Here is a 20,961-nt window from a genome sequence, read left to right as displayed (position 1 = left end):
CCTGTGCCTGGACGAGCCGTCCGCGCATGGACGGTCAGCGGTCAGCGGCAGAGGGCGCACGCCTCACAGCTGCCCTTCTGCTCCTTTTCCTCGGTACCTGGATCTACCTGGAAACTACTGGAGACTCGTTTACACCTGGGCAGCCTGCGCGTCTGCAGGCTCGGTGCGATGTGAGCGAGGGGCGTGTGGCCGAGCACCAGCCCCGCCAGCGCGCCCGCGAGTGCTCGGATGTGCACTCTCCGCGAAGACAGGAAGCGACTAAGGCCAGCAGGCTTCACCTCCCGGCCCCTGGCCATGCCGGGATCACCAGAGCCACACCCCAGGCCACACTGCCCCCGCCAGGCTCAGGGGGAATGTGGCGCAGTGTGGGCGGCTTCTAAGAACTGACTCCTTGCGATAAATTTGTCTCTTGAAACCCGCCCCACAGTGGAGCTGGGCTCGGCCTGCCTCGCGCTCGTCCTGCCTGCGTGGCCCGGCACGGGAAAGGCCTGTGCGTGGACGGAAGGGCCAGGGAGCGGAAGCGCAGGGGCGGCTGCCGCTCAGGGTCCTCAGCAGTTTCGTTTCCATGCTCTCGGCTGAAGCTGCGTATCGAAGTGATCAAACACACATGCATGTTGTCGGTGACAGGGCGCGCCGTGAAACCGACCATCCTGTGACAAAACGATGATGATGACAAAAATAACAATTCCCCCCCCCCACCATATAGCAAATGTGAGAAAATGACAAAGGAACTCTTAATTCTGGGGCTTTATTTTTTTTCTTTTTAAGATGCTACATAGTCAAACAATTGGATTGGTCTTTCACGTCATAAAATTAACCCACAGTCGAACTCCGTTACTGCTGGATGGAGCGTCTGGAGTCTCCCTCCGCCCCCCACCCAGCCGGCTGGTTCCCTCTCCCCTCGCCACTCTGCCACCCGCCTCGCTCGCCCTGACCCCCGGCGAGGGCCGCACGGGCAAGGCCGGGACCAGACTCGGGGCGTGTGTGCTGGGAGTGTGCATGGTGGCTGAGGGCGGGCGGGGAAAGAATGTGGAAGACCAGCGACTCTCCCCCGCTACAAAGAGCTGACTGTCACTACTGAAAACTGCCCTCCCTACGGTAGCTGTTATCTATTTACACAGAAAAACACTTCCCGGCAGCTGTTCCCCACCATCCAGATCAGCCACACCTCCCCAGCGACGGAGGGGCCCACGGCCCTCCAGCAGCGACGCCTGCTTCACCCACCGGCATTAGGCAGCACGGGTGATTCTTAGGCCACGGCATTAATTATAACCTTGTGACAATAAGAAAACATGAGATGAAATACATTAAATAAGTTAAATGTGCATTCGACATCTCTGAGGAACAGTTCAATCTCACTACGTGAACCAACGGCGATTTAGCTTGGTCCCTTTAAGAGAACAAAGCATCGACTTCACTTCCAAAGTGCTGGGTCAGTCATAGGCCTCCCGCTCCTGACGAGCACGCCGGACGCTGCCACGGGACGGTTCTTTTTGGCTTCTGACTCTGCTCGTCGGTCTCAAGGGACAGACGGCCCGGGCCGAGCATGGAGAAGCGGCCTGGGGAGTGAGCGGCAGCACGGGGACCACTGTGGGAGGTGACAGCACCCCCCACCGCTGGGCCCCAGCTCCCCGAGGGCCAGCACCACAGGCAAGGCAGAGTGTCGTGTTTTAAGAGAGGTAATCCAGCAACACGTACCGAGGCTACAAATGTTTAAAATGACATTTACAACATGGCATTGTCACTTAATCATGATTTCCCTTGTCATTAATAGAGATCATTCTTTTTCCCCAATCATTCGCTATACATTTTTAACTTTCTAAGAGATCGTTACATTATGTTATATTTGTGTGTGAGCAGGTGCGCACGCGCACGCGCGCGCACGCACAGGGAGGGGCAATTTAAAGGCAAGACCTGTGAGATGTCATCATACACTGATTTCTTTTCATACACGGCTATGATAAATTTAGATCCCACGACATGGCGGACCCGTCCATCCGACCGGCCGCCCTTCGCCTGCGGCCTCTTACAAGGCGACCTTCCCCACGATGACGCCGACGATGAAGAACAGGACCACCAGGGCGAGAAGCCGGGCGCTGGGGCCGTCCTCCTTGCCGGCCAGGGCCACTGCGGGGCCGGGGCTGCTGCTCTGCGCCGTCCTCCTCCTCCGAAGCCCAGCGTCCTCCTACGGGAGCAAGTGCACAAGTCAAAGGCAGCCCAACGCCCCAGCAGGGGGTCCGCGGCCCCGCGTGGCGGCTGGGCTTTCACACCCAGGCCCAGGCCTACGATACAGTCCGACTTCCTCATCTGGAAGCCTCTGAGGGGACTGGCCTGCGGCCACTAAGAGACACTGCCAGGACTGCGGAGTGCGCACTGGCAGTGAGAAAACGGCCCCCACGACGTGAAGTGCAGCGGAGGGACGACCGTCAATGCTGTGACGACTGCGCGTGGGGCCGGGTAGGGCCCAGGCTAATCGGGCGGGGGCGGGGGCGGTCACTTCATAAATTATATGAATGTCGAACACTATGAAACTAATATGAAATAACAGTGAATGTCAACTCTGGTCAAAAAACAAAAATTAAAAAAAAAAAACGTATTGCCAGAAGTCCCTCTTCTCTTCCATCCATCCTAAACGATGCTGCTAGTTACCATTTCATAGCACGGATGTGAGCGGGGCACTCCCTGGTTCCCCATGAGGCAAGGAAGGCTCTGGGGTGCGGCCCGGCCCACCCACCGTTCTGCCCACGCCTCCTGGCTGCCCCTCTGTCCCCCTCGCCCCAGGGAACAGGCTTCCCTAACCAAGTCGCCACATTTGTGAAATGATGGGCATCTCCCCAGGCATGAATACAAAATTCACCAAACTGAGAAGTGGGGGGCCTGGGAGCTTTCATACGCGGAGCTCTGTACATACTTGGTTATTTGACAAGTTACATGTAGACGGCTGGATTTTCAATATTCAAAGATGACATTTGAAATATTAAAATGTGGCTGAACTTGACACATAAATCTCAGATATTTTCTACTTAATACACGGATGTCCCACCACAGGAGCAACATTCTTTTTCCAACATGTCCCCCGCAAGGGCACAGCCGTGTAAGGGACGGGAACCGCCTCCTTCTCTGCTCCACCGGAACAGGCTGTGCCGCTCACTGTCCTGTCCGGGCCCACACCTGGGCCCACACCTGGCGCTCGGCCTCCGGGTAGGGGCTGCTGAGCCCCTAACTCAGCCCCCAACCCCCGCCAACCGCACTTCCTCTCCTTCTCCGCCGAGCCCTTCAGTCCGCCCCAGCCTAGGAGGGCCTGGGGACAGCAGGCGGATGCTCCACGGGACTTGTGGCCGCCTCTGCGGGACCTCTCCCCATTGGCTGGCACTCCCTGTCGGTGTGTCCCGCCCCCCTGCAGCCCCTGTCAGCGAGGCTCCTCAAGGGCAGGGCTGCTGCATCTGCACCCACGCTGCGGGTGCGCGGCAGGGCCTCAGGAAACGTGCTGGCCAAGCAAAGGGATGAAACGACACAAAACAAGAAATCGGTGTTTGGCAGGATAAAGAATCTTCCAGTGTCAAGATTGGTCTGATAATATTTTAAAGATATTCTGCTCATGGGGCATGGCCAATATTGCTGCACAGTGATAAATGACTAGTGTTATTCGATTAACTTCAAAAAAAATGGGCACAGCAAAATACAGCATTTATTTTATTGGGTTTATATAGAAGCTATTTCTACCTATTTATCACTTTAAACGGCACAGAACTCTGTTTCTGAAAAGAAATACACTCAAGAAGAAGCTTTAGGCATCTCTTAGATTTTTAGCCAAAAAGTAAAGTGTCAGCTTCATAATTTACTCCCTACTGAAAGAAGTTACTGAATGAGGCAAATGAAGACGGTGAGAAAGACGATGCCACCTCCCAGTCGGCTCCCCGACACGACCACGCCGTGGGCATGAAAGATGGAACGGTCTGCCGAAACGAACTCGCCACGTGCACCTGGTGAGACGCCGGCCAGAGAGAGAAAACCTATTCATTATACGGTTGGGTGGCATGGTCAAGATGCAGAGAACAGATCAGCCTCGATTTAAGCTGCGACGAAAGTTCCTACGATCAGAGGATCAGACACGTTCTCTTCAATACCGTGTTTGAAGCAGATGTGCGCTTAAAGCTGGAGGGCGCCTTAGACGTGCCTCGCGAAAGGACGTCCAGGAGATGCTGTGACCAACCGATTCGGCGCTAGCTCAAGTCTGACTGGGGATTCCACAGCACCACAGGCCTCCTCTCCGCCTCCCTGCGCCACTGGCCCGCTCGCTGGAGACCCCTCCGGTCTCTCCTTCCGCAGCCCCCCCACACCTGGCGACTCCCCACCTCCACCCTCTAACACGTCCACAGTCTGAGGAGAACCCTCTGCCCACACCTGCTTAGGAACTTCGGAAGTCAGAATTACGCCTGTGTTAAAACAGTACAGGTCAGCGTTTACCCTCTAGAGAAAGCTTCTCAACCAGCAGGGATGGAGCGGGGCTTTGAAAATGTGGATTTCGGATAACCACCGCTGCTTTACTTTTAGTCTCAAATCTATTAAAATTAATGGAGGATGCGGTTTGTTGTTTGTGTGTGTTTTTAAAACGGGGACAAGACTGTAAAGAGTTGAAAAACCGGCTCAAGGGACACAGGTTGTTGACCGGGGGCTGGGGGTGTTCAAGGACCCTTGTGAGAACCTGCTGAAAGCTATGCCATTTCTCCCTGGGAGAAAAATGCACACATTTGAAGCAACTCTACAGATTCGGGGCTCGTCAAGTTCCCCGCCCGGACCCCAGGGGAGCCTATGCCCTCCGCGGGCCATGGGAACCGAGGCCGTTACCTTGAGCTGCTTGCTCTCCTCCCGCAGCCTCTGCACTTCGCTCTGCAGCCTCTGACACTCCTCCATCACCTTCTTAATTTCGGCATCGTCCAAAGAAGAGCTCAGAGACTTAGACATCGTTGGTGTTTCTGTCTTTGATGCAGTTGTGGATATAATTTTATTTATTTCTACATCATGCTGTTCAGAAATAAATGAAAGCCCAAGTGTCACCAACTATGTAATAAAGGACTTTATATGCAAAGTAAAGTAGTTCGCCGGACACACTACACGTGGTAGCATTTCGACCACACTGTAATAAGTCATTTGTTTTTTAAATGGATCACTTTATCTCATATCTTAATAATCTAAAGCAACTGGGCCCCAGAAATTATGGATGAGGGCAAATAATGAAGTTTGGCTGATACTAATACTTCAAAGAAAGACAAAAGGGCTTGCACATTGTACTACCAAATTCCTGCCGAGCAAAATTAGCATACTGTAACTGTGGAAGCTCAGGAATTATTAGCCACAAATTACGGTCGCCACGAAGACCTCAGCTCCCCACCCCCCACACACTGGCTGGGCAGGGGCAGGAGACCTGCGAGGACCCAGAGGGGGATTTATTTCACCCATTTAGAGCTTTGAAGCTGGGCTGAAGGTGAGACAAGCTCAGCGTCTGCGATGTTTCAGTCTGGGGAAGCTCCACCACGCCCCCCCACTTCTGCTGCGAGGACGTGTTTCTGTGCTGTGACACCGCCTGGGACGGGCTGGACACAGTCAGCACGGGGTGGCCGTGCAGGCTCTTCTGGCTCTGCCCTCTGTCCTCCAGATGAGGAGGGTGAGGCCCGAAAGGCCAGGCCCCGCCCACGAAGCAAGTCCCACCGCGGGGAGCCAGGGGAGTGCTGGCACTGTCCCTGAGCGGAGGGACGAGACTAAGCAGTCCTGACACACACGGACAGACAGTGCCGAAAACCACAGCACATGTCCGCAGCGCAGTGACCTCCCAGCTCCACTGCAAACGGCCCAGCCAGTTAGCATGCCGCCTGCGTCCCGCACTGTATCTTCAGTGCAATGTGAGTTTCCAACCAGGCTGAAGGAAGGTCCGCACTGGCATTTCAGATACAGTCTTCTGTCACAAGTGAGGCCATGACGGGCTGGCCCCTGGGCTTTACGTGTAGAAGAAGGAGCAGCTAGCTCGGAGGAAGTTACTTCCTCACCCCGCCCCGCCCCCCGCCCTCAGGTGGCAGCACAGCAGGTGACTCTTGACAGGGGCCATGACTAGCCATGTCCGGAGACAGTTTTGGTTGTCATAGCAGGGGGCGCCACCAGTCTCCAGTGGGTGAGGCCAGGCATCATACAAGGCCTGGGACAGCCCCCAGCAGGGCATGGGCCCAGATGCAGAAACGCTACTGTAAGCGCGGGCTGTGACCAAAGGGGGAGGTGGGAGTAGGCGGCACAGGCGCTGCTGACCGAGGGCAGAAGGAAAACCGCCGGCAGCACTTTGTAAAAGAGCAGGACCTGCGCGCGTACCACCGACCTGCCGAGCACCACGATAAATGGCCAGTTATGCCCTGCTCGAGGCTCGCCCCGCTGACAGGGCAAAGGCGCCCTTCGGGACCCCGACCCTCCCAGGGCGGCAGGCTGCCCTCTGCAGGGGGACGAGTTATTTCACGAGTCGTCTGTCTGCAGCTTTTCACAGGCTGACTTCATAATGGCACACTTATTTGTTGACTTCAGCTTATTTTTCTCTTTGTACATCAGAAGGAGGAAAATAATTTGCCAACTTAAATCTTGGTTTTGCAGGGGATGGTATGCAAATAAGTATCAGCTTGCAACATTCAATTATTGTTAACTATAAGCATACTTACTGGTTTATCATTTTCTGCTGGCAATTCAAACACACATCTAAGTTTTGAATCCATAAGGTCTTCCGGTTTTGCCTCCTTCCACTAAAACAATTTAAATTTAATAATCAGGATATTATAAAGCTGCCAGAAGAATAATTTTCTGCCTATAGCTGACAATTTCAGAAAAATAGCCTTAATGAGAAAGGCCTGATGTATATCAAATAAAGAACTTAAGTCTGCTGAGATTTCAATATTTTCAACATGACAAGATTAAACACACCAGCGTTCCTGAATATTTATTACATTTCGCAAACCCCGGTCTTGCTGCCTGACTCAACGCCAGCCCGTGCTCCTGCTGCCGCCAGTCTGCGGGATGCACGCAACAGTGACAGCGAGGACCACCGCTGAACGAGGGCCCTTCCAAGTTCCATCTGGACAGTCGGAGGTAGCTCCGGCTCCCTTTAAAAACGTAAACCCATGCTTCTGGGCACACCCCCCGCAGGGAGAGTCCGCCATGCGCCCTGGGCGTGGTCTCGCTACCAACGAGCACCCGGTGGCCGCCCCCACTGCCCGTCTGCTGCTGCGGGCAGCCTCCTGGCTAACTCCATGTTCTGGGGGGATGCACTCCTGGTGTGCCCCTCCTTTTGGCAGTGGAGGCTGGGGATTCAAGGTGTTCTGAGAACTGCAGGCCAGCACAGGAGGAAGGTTATAATTTGGACAGGAACATGTGCCCTACCCGCACCCCAGGACCATGCAGGAGGCAGCTAGAGCAACACAGGTACCAAGAGCCAAAAATGGGAAACATCAAATACATCCAACAGAGGACTGGATCACGGCAGATCCAGCCAACAGAACCACATGCCATTCAGTGATACCGAGAGCATTTCATGACATGGGGAAAAGCTACAGAACATTAGGTGGAGAAGCTACCAACAGCATTTGAAGTCTGCTCCTCCGCACACTCCCGAGTGTACGTGTGCCTGCGTGCAAGGGTCAGAAGTGCATCGAGCAAGGATCATCGCTGGCTGCTAAAACCACTGGGTGAACGCTGGCTGGCGAGCGGGATGTTCACGTGGTCTCTGAGTACTCGATGTACTCGAGATGATCACAGATTACCTATTAACCACAAGGGGCAAATGTGCCTCGATACTCGACACAGCTGGCAGTCACCATCCTAAGTAATCAAACTCAGTGTCACCAACAGAAGACAACCAGCATTAAATGTCTTCTGATATGATGCACATATGACATCACCTATGGAATGTTCTTGCCAAAAAAACACTGAATCTGAATTTAATCACGAGGAAAAAAACTGGATGTCTAGAATGTGGGACATTTAACAAGTCAACTGGCCTAGACTCTAAAAAAGTCCAAGTCATGAAAACAAAAAAAAAAAGTCGAAGGTATTCTCCCAGAATAAGAACCAAAGGCCATTTTATGAACAACTGGAAAACTCCGCACATGGCTTTTTCTGTTAGGGATATTAAATTAGTGTTCATTCCCTCGGCTGCGAGAACGGGGCTGAGGCTACATGAGAGACTGTGCTCGTTCTGAAAGGTTTAGGGGGCGTGTCATGAAGTCTGCATCTCACGGCGATGTGGTTCAGTAAAAAAGGTTTGTGACAGATATGGAGCAGATTGTGGCAAAATGCTCAATGATGCATCTAGGTAAAGATTATATAAGTGATCGCTGTACGATTTTTTTCAACTTTATATCAAAATTTAAAAAAATTTTTTCATTAAATAAGCTCAAGGTGCTCATTCATTAACTTGGTTAGGTCAAGTACAAACAACTTACAGATAACTTTTAGCTTTATTTTTGCTCAATTTTATATTTCCAAAAATTCTACAATGTACATTATATATGAAAATTTTAAACTGTTATGAAAATTATCACACAAGGAAGTGAGGCTGGCCGTCACGCACAGAGTGCCCGGCCCATGGGAGCACTCAGAGCGACCCAGGCACTGTGCCAGGTGCTCCTCACTGAGCACATTTCATCCCACACCTCCGTGCGGATCGGGTTTTTATCTTCTTTTTACAGGTGACCAAATCCTCGAGAGTTAGTGAAAACTGTCCAAGGCTACAACCTTAGTAAAAGGCAGAACTCAGCTCCACACCCAAGACCCCCAAGCCCATGCTCTCTCCATAAGCCATGCAGAAGCCAAACGGGGCATGTGCTTCGATATGCCACGTCTGTGTGTGCCATACATTTCCTCGATCACACAAATTTAAAATGAAAGGGAAAAAAATAAAAATAAAAATCAAATGGAATAATGACACATCACGTTCTAGGAAATAAAAGGGAAAGCAGTAAATGCCTCAATAATTGTTCTTGTGAAAAGGAAGATGGCTTACTATTGCTGATCTCTCACAAACCCAAAACAACTGACTTACCCTTCATTTCCTGGCCCAAAACAGTTAAACATCCATGAAAATGGCTAGTTTTCCAAGACTCAAAGAAAAGGCCATGTGGGGTCACTGGGACACAGAGGTGGGCTGTGCGTGCGACACACCTCAGTGTAAAACGCGGACAGAAAAAAACCACAGCGCGGCGTGAGTGACAGCCACTCAAACTCGCAGGCATTCCTTGGATGACTTCAGTCTCTTGGCCTGGGCCGGCAAGCGAGCTGGACAGGGATGCAAACCCGGAGGCGTTCCTGCCTTCCTCCGCCACGCGGCGAGGACCAGGCAATCTGTCCCGGCTGGCCCTGTGGGCTGCAGAGTTGATCCATATATTGTGATTCAACTCAAGGCACCGGGACGCCTCCTGATTTAGTCAAACGTGGAAAAAGCGCACTTTGGAACTTCCACTATAATCTTTTTCCAGAAAAATCAATAATGTGGTTTCGCTTATTTATTTTATGAAAATGAAGTCATCTTAATTTTACCAAAATCGGAGACAGAGTTAAACATGTATTTAAGCAGGAAAAAAAAAATAAAAGAGAATCTAAAGAAAAAAAAGAAAAAAAAAATCATGCTTACCACAACCAAGCCAAAAAAAAAACCTTTTAAGGGCTGAAGGACACTTAGTATTCAACTCTCACACCCCTCTTGGTCTGGGGGACAGGAAGGATGTGGTAAAAAACGTCCCCCACAGGGAACAGCACCCTTTTCTGTGGGATGCAGGATGGGGGGTAAAGAGAACCTCAGACCATTCAAGATATAATCTGTCAGAGCAAGGGACTGCTGAAGCGAACTGAGATAGAAGAGTCCGAAAAGACAGTATTCTGGAAAGTTACATAAAATGTTAAAATCAAAGTTTCAGAAAAACCATAAAGAAAGTGAAAGTCAAACCTTTTTGGAAACACCATTCCCCTTTAATAACAAATGTGACACATTTTGAAATGCATGCACCCACAATTCTGTACCTAATCATTTTTTTTAATTACTGAAAAAAAATAAGCATTCAGTACTTACTACTGCTTCCATATCAGAAGTGTCAGTTGGCGCAAACATAGACAGAACCATAAACTTGTGTTTACTTTTCTCATTGGGATCATAATCGAAAGGCTGTAACATCACTGAGAAAGAAAATATTTCATTAGGAGGGTCAGAGCTTGTTTACCAGCAGCCACGTGTTAACATTTGTATTTCGGTTGTAAGGCAAATTAGCTAAGCAGGGTTCTCCGTCTGAGCCTCGCGACACCCCACTGAAGTGAGCGGGACAAGGGGACCAGCCTCTCCACTCTTCAGGTCTCAAACTGAGAAAGTGAAGGGACCTGCCCAAGGTCAACCAGCAGGGACCCAGGTCTTCGGAGTCCTCGGCCTCAGCTCGCTGCTGCCCCGTGAGGCGGGCGCCTCCCACCGGCCGTGCAGAATGGGAAAACCGGGCAGCAACGCCACTCGCTTGCTCCGCTCTTCAGGAACCACAGTGCGATAACCCAAGGGGTGTCAGGAGCTGCTGCTGCGTCTCTGTCCCATTTCCCACACCAAGGTGATCAAGGTAATGCTTGAAATACAATGCTGTCAGTAAAATGTTATAAAATTTTCACAACCAGCACACTCACAGCATGGAGAAATGCCACCAGCTTACAGCCCCTTTTTCGCCCTAAGAACCCAGAGGAAGCTCGCATAGTGACCCTCCCTGGGTGAACCCCACTTCTGGCACCAAGTGAAGTGCCTGCCAGCCCTGACTGGCTTCCTCAGGACCTACCCGCTAGGTGACAGCTGCTTTAAAATACGGCACTGCTAGGAAGCTTTGGCCACACCGCCCCTCCAGCTCAGTCTCCTGAAGCATGACACATCTGCATGGGGAAGCCTCCTGCAGCCCTGGCCGTGGCCGTGGCCGTGGCAAGGCCAAGGTGGACTCCCAGCTTCCTGGCTCTGTGCTCGAGGCCACTTATGACCTTGGGTAACCCTCGGGGGGCAGGCGCTGCTGCGGATGCCACGCTGGTGACGACTGTCAGATGAGACGCTGAAGCGCAGAGGTCACGCCATGGAGGAGCGTGCTCGCAGACGCAGGCGGTCTGAGGGGAGCTGACCCCGTCCTTCGCCAGCTGCAGGGCATCCAGCCTTTCCTCTGGCCACTCCTCAGCATCCTCCTGCCTTTGAACCTCACTTAGGGCTTCCCAGGTCCCCGCTCTGAAGCCTCACAATGAACCAACCCTGTAGCAGGTAAAGGGCATGTGTCCTAAGACTCCGGAGCACAAGGTAAAGTGACTCGCTCAAGATCACAATGTTAGGAAGACAAAGGGCCAAGTGCAGCCCAGCGCCTCTTCTGCCACATCGGTCACTCCAATGTGAGATGGGTTCACATCCTGCACCCCAAGTCCACCATCGCACATCTTACAGAACCACGCATGACAGAGATTAGAAATACAAACACCCCTCACTCATCCGGGGAGTGCAGGAATCCTTCTGATTTGGGGAACAGCGACAGTATTAAACTCTACAGTGCATCGGACTTAAATGCTTCAGGGTCCGCAGCTGCCCAGGCAGCTCTGGTGCCCATGTCACCCATCTGAGTGCTGAGCTACAGACGACCTTGCAAGGAAGAAATTAATAAATGTGCAAACCTTTTTAAAATCCAGGGCAGAGTCTAGCTACCAATAAAGATTACTAAAATAAGAATGTTTAGTCTAAGTACCCAAAATCCCAAGTGTGACCATCAGCAGAGAGAACAAAAGGTCACTGAAAACACAGGGCCGCTCCACTTGGAATGCATTCCTGCGGGTGTAAAGGCATCTTCTCTCCTGGAAAAGCAGCTCTGGGCCTGCAGTGCAGACAAGTCTTCCTTGGGCACTGCTAGGCGGGCAGGGGCTCTCTCCCCCAGTCAGCCGGGACAGCATGACACTCCTGGCCGTGACACTTAACCTCAACCAGCAGGTCAAAGCCATGAACTCGTCTTCTGAAAGCTAAATTCCCAGTGTCCCCCCAACCCCCAGACTGCAGTAAGGAAGATGACGTGTGATTAACTAAGGAGCCGATGTCTTCACACACACTCGATCTTTCTTAGACAGGGACTGCCAACCCTTTTTCGAGTTGGGTCATACTCTTCAAACTACTGTCAGATTAATGTTCATTTTTAAAAATTAAAGTGAATTGGGTTTTGAGAATTTCAGGTTTTGCTTGGCTGTAAGAAAACCATGCTCTAGTATTCCTTAGCATGGGAAAGAAGCAAACTTCGTTCCACACTACGCTGAGACCTCCGGCAGGGCACAGCTCCAGTGCAACGACTGCCTCATCCTTGAGACCCCGCTCTCCCGGCTGGGAAAGGCCCCGAGTCCTCCACCCTGGCGGGCTCTGCGGTGGAACCAGGACTGTCTGTGAAGAGCCCTGTGAAGACGCCCAGAAGATGAAAGCAACGAGACACTGCTAATTTTCAGAGGAGTTGGGTCTTTGGCTCAAACTACACTGGGTCCTACATAGAGAACTAATGGGTCCAGATGACCTGAGATCTCCCCATGTAAACAGCCCTAGGAAGCTCTGCTGCTCCCTTCCCAGTCTTCTCTCCCTTCGAAGCAGAGCAAGTGAGAAAGAAAAGCCAAGAGACCTCTGCTTGGCTAGAACCAACGTCCCAAGAAGGAAAGCAAAACGACCTTTACCAGCACCTATGACGCACTAGGTACCACAGAAGGCGCGTATATCATTAGTTCTCCCATTCGGTCCTCAAAGAATCCATTAAAGAAGCCCATGTCTTCATTTCCCAGACGAGAAGGCAGGGCTTAGAAAGGCTAAGTGGCCTCACTCAGGTCCCAAGGCCAGCACATTAAATGATGGAGCCCGTCCGTGCTCCATACTGGCTTTGCCTCCAGAATCAGCCACCCACACCACAGGTTCTCAAAGCATCACCCACAAACCCGAGGGACCTCCATCAGGTGATCCATTAAGTCGAAACTGCGGTCATGATAATACCAAGACACGACATGCCTTTTACCCTGTGCTGCCATCCGGCAATGCTGACACGAGAGCTATGGGGAGGGAAACCGCTCGCCCCCGAGCACAGAGCAGGTGTGGCCCTGCAGTGCTCGCGTCTCTGCCACCCTCTCAGTGTTTGCTTTTTTACAAAGGCCAAGTTCACTTAAGAATGTCCTCAATGAAAATTAATCATTTTACTAAATTCAACGTGTGACAGCACATCTTAGCACTGTACCGTAAAACAGCAAGTACACATGAAGCATTTCTGCCCTCTTGGGAAAAGCACCGTGCAATTGTTTGGCTTGTGAGCTGAATGGGACACTTTCTCGTGAAACACCATTAACTTGAAAGAACAACCAACAGAGAAACTACGGTTATTGAGAGCCGGGCGTGTGGCAGATGTCTTCTCTAAAGTGAATGAAGTCTATCGGTGCAAGGAAAGCAACTCGTAAAATCCAGGCTTTCAAGCAAAATTCAGAATCTTGGAAAACATATCTGTCACCAAGAGCTTCAAAGTTTCTCAAAGACTTAAAGACTTTTTCCGATGAGATCGGTGGAAATAACAACAACTGTGATTTTTTGATATTATGTAAAGAAATATGTCAACATTTGGGAGACCTGCAAGACTCAGCTAACAATACCACAAAATGCACTCAAAGTGCGAGAGAGGCCAGTGCATTTGGTGAAACGAAGCCCACACGCGTCACTGACACGGTTTCAGATTCCACACTGTACTGATTTAAGAAAGTGCCGCTTGGCAAGTTTTGGTGTTGTGTCAAAGAATAATGCCCATAATGGTCTGGGAAAGCTATTTAAAATACTCATCCCTTTTCCAAATACATATCTGTGGTAAAGTGGTTTTCCTTCATATTCATTCACCGAAACAAAACAACACCTTATAGCAGGCGAAATGCAAATGCAGGTGGAAAGTCCAGCCTGTCTTCTACAAAGCCAGACGTTGAAGAGACGGCAAAACGTGTCAATGCCAGTCTTAGTATATTTTTTGAAATGTTGCTTTTCATTAAAAATGTTATTGCTAGCATGTAACTGATTTATTAATGTGATTATGTAATAAATTAATCCTTTTTCGATTTCTCGGTTTAATCTGTAATATGACAAATATTGATACAAACTACAAACACAAAAGTGCTTTGGGTCTTCAATTTTTAAGCGTGTAAAGGGGTCCTGAGACTGAAGTGTCTGGACAGCCTACTCCACACCAAGCCGTCCCGCAGGCCCACGGTAGGAAAATGATCTGGTCAAGTATCATGGCAAGGCCTGGCAGCTTTATGCAGTGCCCCGCGTGGGAGGAACTGCAGTCTGAGAGAGAGGACAAGGCAGCCTCACACGAACCGAGCTTTGAGTTCGGTACGTATCGGGGCCTCTGGTGGAATGGGAAGCACATGTGCGTGCACAGGTGTCCCCTACAGGGAGGGGGCTGCGGTTCCTCTAAGCCAACCACCTTGCAGGGGCTTGCTCCCCCTCTGCAGAAGGGTGCTGTCTGAGACCCATACTGCCGTGGGCCTCACAGATGCCATCACAGGCACAGCTCCAGGCCTACAGCGTCCCACCTGCCAGTCGTCACAGCATGGGTCTGGAGGACTGTGACGTTTAGACCGTTGGATTAAACACGAGTGTAAGCACACGAAGAAGTGGGTCAGGGTGGGCACCAGTCACCAGGAGGAGCACTGGGGACAGCCAGGCCAGCAGGTACGCTGCGAGGGCGGGCATCTGTGAAGGGCCAACGTGGCTGCCCAATGCTAGTGAGGCTGGCAAGAGCTGAAGGTGACCCGTCAGTGCACGTCGCGGCCCGCTGGGGGACCCCCAGAAAGCTCAGGGTGTGAGGCGGGCACGCGCCACTCCCCCGCTGCAGCGACTCTCCCCTTGCCGTCAGCTGCACGTGGAGAGGAAGGGGTCTGCCACCTACCAGCTCCCCTCCCCTCCGGGCTCCCGAACAGCCAGGGAGAGTGACCACAGAGGTCGAGCGGCCACCCAGACCTGGTGGAACTTCACGAACCCTGGCTATGCCTCCATGTCCACACCCTATTTAATGTGGCCCCCTACTCATCCCAAAAAGTTTGTATTTCTCAGCTACTCCCATTCCGTGTCAAATTCAATTTGCTGTGCCCTGTCAGCTGGAGCTTCATGAGGACACGGCGGGATAAACGCTGCTAATCGTTCGTTCTGTCAGCTCCGCACATGCAGACTGTGACAGAAATTATGTGCTTTTCCCATGACAGGCTACAAGAAAGCTTCCCATTAACTTAACTTATTCCACTTGAATACCAGAGACACTGATGATCAAACCCTCTTAAGTGAACCATCTAGCCTGCTTTTAAGATGTATCTGCTGATACTACTTTAAAAGAAGCCTGTTACCAAGAGACAGCCTGGACACCGGTCACCACTCGGCGACGTTAACCCTTCCTGACGCGATGTCCACTGTGTCACAGATCGCAAAGGTGGGATCTCGATCAGAAAGGGCTTTTGGAGTCATAAACACTGGATCGATAAGACCAGAAGAGAAGAAATGCAGACGACATGCTACTTCACACACACACAAACACACACACACACCACCCACACGCACACACCACACACACACCACCCACACGCACACACCACACACCACACACACAGCGCCCTCGGAGAGATGACATGATTAGATGCGGCATAAAAGTGCCTACGGGAACCCAAACAGGTCGCAGATCATTTTCATTTGCGTCATGACGGTAAAGAGCTAATGAATAAAAGTCTAATAAGCACCACAGTGCACATTTTATTATTACTTTTAATCTCACTCTTCTCTTCAAAATGTTTCTCTCTCCTCACTTTAGATGACCACGGTCTCGGCCCAAGCCTCCACTGACATACAGATTCTCCAGCAAGGAGCTCGTCTCAGTTTCTCTCCCAACCAAGTCTCCCTGCAGTGCCCCTAAACTCTTACAAATGCAATATCCCCCTAAACACCCTATTCGTCATCGTGATATTCCTCAGATCAAAAACCTCCTACCAAAAAGCCCATTGCCCATGTAAAAGCCAATCAGTTCAACTCGTCACAGTCTGGTTCTCCTCAGACTTCCTGGGGTGACCCAACAACAGGTCCCTTGCTGGCCTGCCCGGTGTGAACACTGCGCCGGCTACACCCCAGACCCAGGGTGTCCTCTCGTCATTACCGAAGTCTCCTCTTATGTTGACCCTACCTGGCTTGTCCCTTCTGGACCCCTGCCCCACTCAGATCTCAACAGACCATCAGGGATTACCCTACAACTCTGGCAGGCGGGGGTCTCAAGCTTCGGCATGCATCAGAATCACATGGAGTGCTTGCACGTGACCGGACCCCACCTCCAGCGTTTCTGATTCGACAGGTCTGGGGTGGGGTTGAGAACACGTATTTCTAACATGTCCCCAGCAGACACTGGCGCTGCTGGTCCAGGGACCACACCTGGAGAACACAGGCTACACGACCCGTCCTGACACCACAGCTCCTACGGGAGCTGCCACTTCACACCCTGTTCTTATCATGGGGCCTCATGCAACCGGTGGACAGTGTTTCCTACGAAGACTCCTAAGCTCCCTCCGACACGTCTGCCTTTTCTTCCCAGTCAGAGCCAGACCGGGACTTCGGGTGCTGCTACCTCACATTCTGGGTACTAACCTGAGGTTTGCACTGGGTGACGGGTGTGCTCCTTCTCTCCCAACACGCACAGTGAGGCCGCACAGAGAAGAGGAAACCACCGAACCCTCGACCAGCCAGCTCGCCTCTCCCGCTCCGCACAGGCGCTCGCTCTCCTCCCCGCGGTCTAGGGCATGGTGTCCAGTCTTCTCACCACTGTCCTCGCCCCGTCGCCTCCTGCCTTTCCTACAGCCTGGATGTCGAAGGCGGTTCTCTACCACGCTGCGTTTACGGGCTAATAACGAAACTGCTGCTCTACTATTTAAAACGGATCAGAGACCAGAGCTTTGATCAGCTTAGGATAACTAGCGCTACCACAACGAGGCAACACGATTCTAGCCTAAAGCAAAGCGACTCAACATTTTGGTTAAACTGTGTACCGTTATCATGAGTAAATTGATTGATTCCTTTAGGATTCTCAAGATGTTGAAAACATCACCACTTTCCTGGACCTCGGCCTATTTAGGGACCTGTGGATGGAACTACACGTCTAGCTGGTAAATAACTGATTTTACCTATTTATAGATAAGTTAACACTGAACTGTCTTCGTGTTCGCCAGAGGATTTTCCAGCTCGGCATGGCCCGTCCTAGATAAAGAACTCCTCATATAGTCTGATTAATTTATTCACGCGGAGACTAGTACAAACAGACCCCAGCATCACTGGAAGATGAAGTGTGCCAGATGTAGGCACTGGCCAAAGAACAAGACTCATTCACTCTTTTTTACAAATATTTTTTAAAAATGTACATCTTTTTACAAAACTCCAAAGCATTTCCATCTCCCAAAACTTCACAATGGAACACACTCGGCTTTTTCCTGCTCACGCTCGTGTCGTGCCACAGACACTCTGCATCCCAGCGCAGTAAGGCCGGCGAGCCGGGCCTCGCAGGGCTGGGCAGCTGGAATACGGAGACTGGTCTACCGGGGCGCTCCAGGCACTCCAGGTCCCTGTTACCTCTGAGCGCTCCTGTCCGGCCTGCCCCTGTGGCCGCCTTCCGTAGCCCTTTCTTCTCATTCTGGCCTGTGACTGCTTCACGGTGAGCTGAAGTAAGAGCAAACAGGAGCGTGGAGACTGAGGAGCTCAAGTGTACAGATCTGGAAGGGCTGTAATGACGGTAAGAACATGACTTTGGCGCCCCAACGTTTTGCTTAGTGTTTGCTTCTCAGTCACATCGTGCAGCTAAAGCTGCCTTCAGCTAAATGAGGTGCTCTGAATGCACGAGATTAGTCCTGCTGGTCTTTGAAAATGTAAAGAAGAAACAAATTGTGTCATACTCATAAAAAGTGAAACAATTCTTAAAAAATGTAAATGTTACGGTAAACTTTTAAAAATCTTTAAAAGCACAATTATGCTGAAATCTTGTTGGTCATTTCCTTTAAAAAACAGAATCTCATGTGGTGAAAAAAAGAAAGACATCTCTTAAGTATGAATGTGAGCTGTTCTGATCTGAGAATAATAAATCTGGTTCGCGAAAACCATTTATAAAAAGGTTTCGCTGATCAGACTTCAGTTCCGAAGCAAATGGTCAAACGAAGAAGAAGGTCGCTGTGAAGACACCCAAACCCTCCGAATTTAGCTCGCACCTGTCAGCGCTCGGCAGAAGAGAGCCTGACTTCCTCCTCGCAGGGCAGGGCGCTTGTGCTCCGGTGCGAATCACCCAAACGCGCAGCCCGAGGCTGGCTGGTCCACGGCAAGCAAGCGGCTCCATGAAGCTGAGCCAGCAATATCTTCAAAGCATTAACTGCCGACTGCCATACTACCCAATTACATTAACTGACCGATGTTTCCATCCACGAAGAGTTGCTGATATTCACTGTCGGTTCTCCGGATTTTACTGGAAGAAGCTCATGCTTTAAATGTGATTGAAGTAAGTGCTGAAAAGGGCTCTATGTCAGGAATGAATATTGCTCTTTGATTCTCTGAATTTTAGTTTAAAATACAGATTCGGACACTGGAAGGCTGGTATTTGTCTCAATTCCATGTTCGGTCTCCAGCGCACACTTAGGAAAGGCACCTGCACCTAAATAGCAGTGTCTCTGATGACTCTTCTCAACGCCCCCACAGGACACAGATGTTCTGCGTTTCTAATCTTCTTGGTGCACAGGCAGCCAACGTGCGTAACTGCACTGCAAATGGAAGCGTGCTTACTACTTTTGTGAAATGAGAATTCAGTGACGGTTATAAAAATATTAAACTTAGTATCATATTACAGGAAGCGTAAGTATCTCTGATGGGCCCATAATTCCACCACTTCACCTGCTGTATCTGCTGGCAAACGTGGTTTGGAATATTAATGGAAAACTCCCTCATTATTAAACTGCGGCATCAAAAAAAAATTCACAACCACTAACAGCTTACGACAAAGACATTTTCAGAAATTATCTACCTTAAAAATATTTTCCCACCAAACACTTCAGAAAATAGATTTAATTTTGTAAAGCTAGAACGAATGGGGAGACCCCCCACTGCTTCAAACAATTCATTAATTCAGAAAGTCCTATTTTCTTTGCATTTAGAATCTCAGGAGGGAAAAAAATCCAATCTCCTCTCCTCCAATCTCCATGTAAGTGTGCCTATTTTGCTGAGGTCCAGATTTGAATAATTCAAAGCCATCTCTAGGAGGTGGTGTGTATCAGGGAGCAAGCAGCCAAAACCACGGCATTCTGGGCCTCTGAACACAAACGAAAGGCACCTTGCATCCGCTCACCTACCGCACTGCCTCGACCAACAGGCACAGGTCCCAGAAGGAGCCACTGTAAGGACGAGACGAGAACCTAGGTAAAGGGCAAAGAAAAGGACTCAAATACCTGAGTGACCAGATGCCCACACTTTCATCTACTGACACACGAAGTGTGGGCTATGTCTGTTTCCAACCATTACTTTTACCACCTAAGTTTATAAAACAAAGGATTTTTTTTTTTTAAGGACCCAATAAGTGATTTGCCATTTTCTGAAGAAAATAACATGAAAGGTCAGAGTCTGGACTTTTGACAAATGTTAAGGTCCCTCAAATATAAGGCTAATCTAAAGCTGGTAAGAGCTTCGCAGGGCATGTCTGAAAGACATCTGACAGCGAAAAAGTCTCCGCGGCGCATTCTAGGTTTGCGTGCCCTCGAAACCTCAGTCTCTCTGGCCAGTTCCCTGGGTGGGTATCATCCCACCCTCCTTTCCTTTTCGTCCCTTCCCGCCCCTCTCCCTGAAAGAATGATTTATAACCTTCCCTAACAGCTAGCACATCTCAGGGGTTCTCAGAAATGGGAGAGAAATAACATACTCGTCACGTCCTCTTCAGGTATGCTGTGACATTCTTTGTGCTAGGCAGGACAATGCTGGTACTATTTTAAGTTGATCTGATGACCATATTTTTACAGATTATATCTGAAAATTTACTAGCAGCTTTTCACTATAAAACAAATGTATATTAGAGAAAAAAGAAAAAAACACAAATTTTTTAAAATTAGAAAAAGTCTATAAATGAATAAAATGTATGAAATTAGTTTACTTCTAAAAAGGCAATTCAAATATGTACAATCCACCTTCAGAAAAAGACTATCCAGTTTACGTCAAAGCCGATGGCAGGAGGAGGCAGCCCCTCCCTGTAAGCGGTTTCCCGTTCACATGGCGTCGGTAGACACCGAGGCAGACTATTCTCCCCGCTTTACAAGTGAGAAAACCAGAACCTAGAGCTTAAGGGACTGGCCAAAGATCGGCCGACAAGTTACATCACAGACTGGGCTTCCTGCTCAGGTTTCTGGACCCCGGGTCTGGCAGCCTTTGAAAAGAGTGGGAGAGGCCAAGCTTGGCCACGTGCTCACTGGGGCGAAGGGAAGGCTGGCCTCCGGATCATCTGCACTGCGGTCCTCTGGCACCCTCCTCCCCCCGACGCTGGCCTCTCCCAAAGGGCCCTGCGCACGCTACGTACTCACCAGGGGGTCGTCACATAGCTGCATTTGACAGGACCCCTGGAAAAGTGCGGTGCTTTTTACCCCAAGATTTGAACGTCTAATAAATGATACGGCACATGAAACTGCAGCGAACGGCACCAGCCTCCTCTGCCGACTGCCGAGGCTGTCCCGGAAAGGCAACGGCGGCGGGCTTCGCCCAGGCGCCCCTCGAGCGCTGAGACACACACACACCAAGTGAAAACGAAGGAGCCCATTCTTCATGGGAAAACATCATCTTGTCTCATCTAGGAGGAAAGCCCGAAGACGCACAGACATTTTAATATTCAACTGCTCTTTTCCCAAGTA

At 50.4% G+C, this 20,961-nt stretch overlaps 1 protein-coding gene across 1 annotated transcript in view; it reads right to left on the bottom strand.

Moving 5' to 3' along the window:
* Positions 1-729: 729 nt before the first annotated feature.
* VAPB (VAMP associated protein B and C) overlaps positions 730-20,961 on the bottom strand; it is a 22,875-nt gene continuing 2,643 nt past the window's right edge. The window contains exons 3-6 of the mRNA XM_023534094.1: positions 10,094-10,197; positions 6,696-6,776; positions 4,849-5,025; positions 730-2,185 (exon numbers count right to left, since the gene is read on the bottom strand). Coding sequence (XP_023389862.1) covers positions 2,027-2,185; positions 4,849-5,025; positions 6,696-6,776; positions 10,094-10,197 — 521 coding nt within the window. The 3' untranslated portion in view covers positions 730-2,026. The remainder of the gene's footprint in view (positions 2,186-4,848; positions 5,026-6,695; positions 6,777-10,093; positions 10,198-20,961) is intronic.

This window comes from Pteropus vampyrus, unplaced genomic scaffold (genome assembly GCF_000151845.1).
Source record: "Pteropus vampyrus isolate Shadow unplaced genomic scaffold, Pvam_2.0 Scaffold118, whole genome shotgun sequence".
Classification (NCBI taxonomy): Eukaryota; Metazoa; Chordata; class Mammalia; order Chiroptera; family Pteropodidae; genus Pteropus; species Pteropus vampyrus.
Note: the sequence above shows the minus strand (reverse complement) of the source record. Positions and strands in the feature narration are given on the sequence as shown.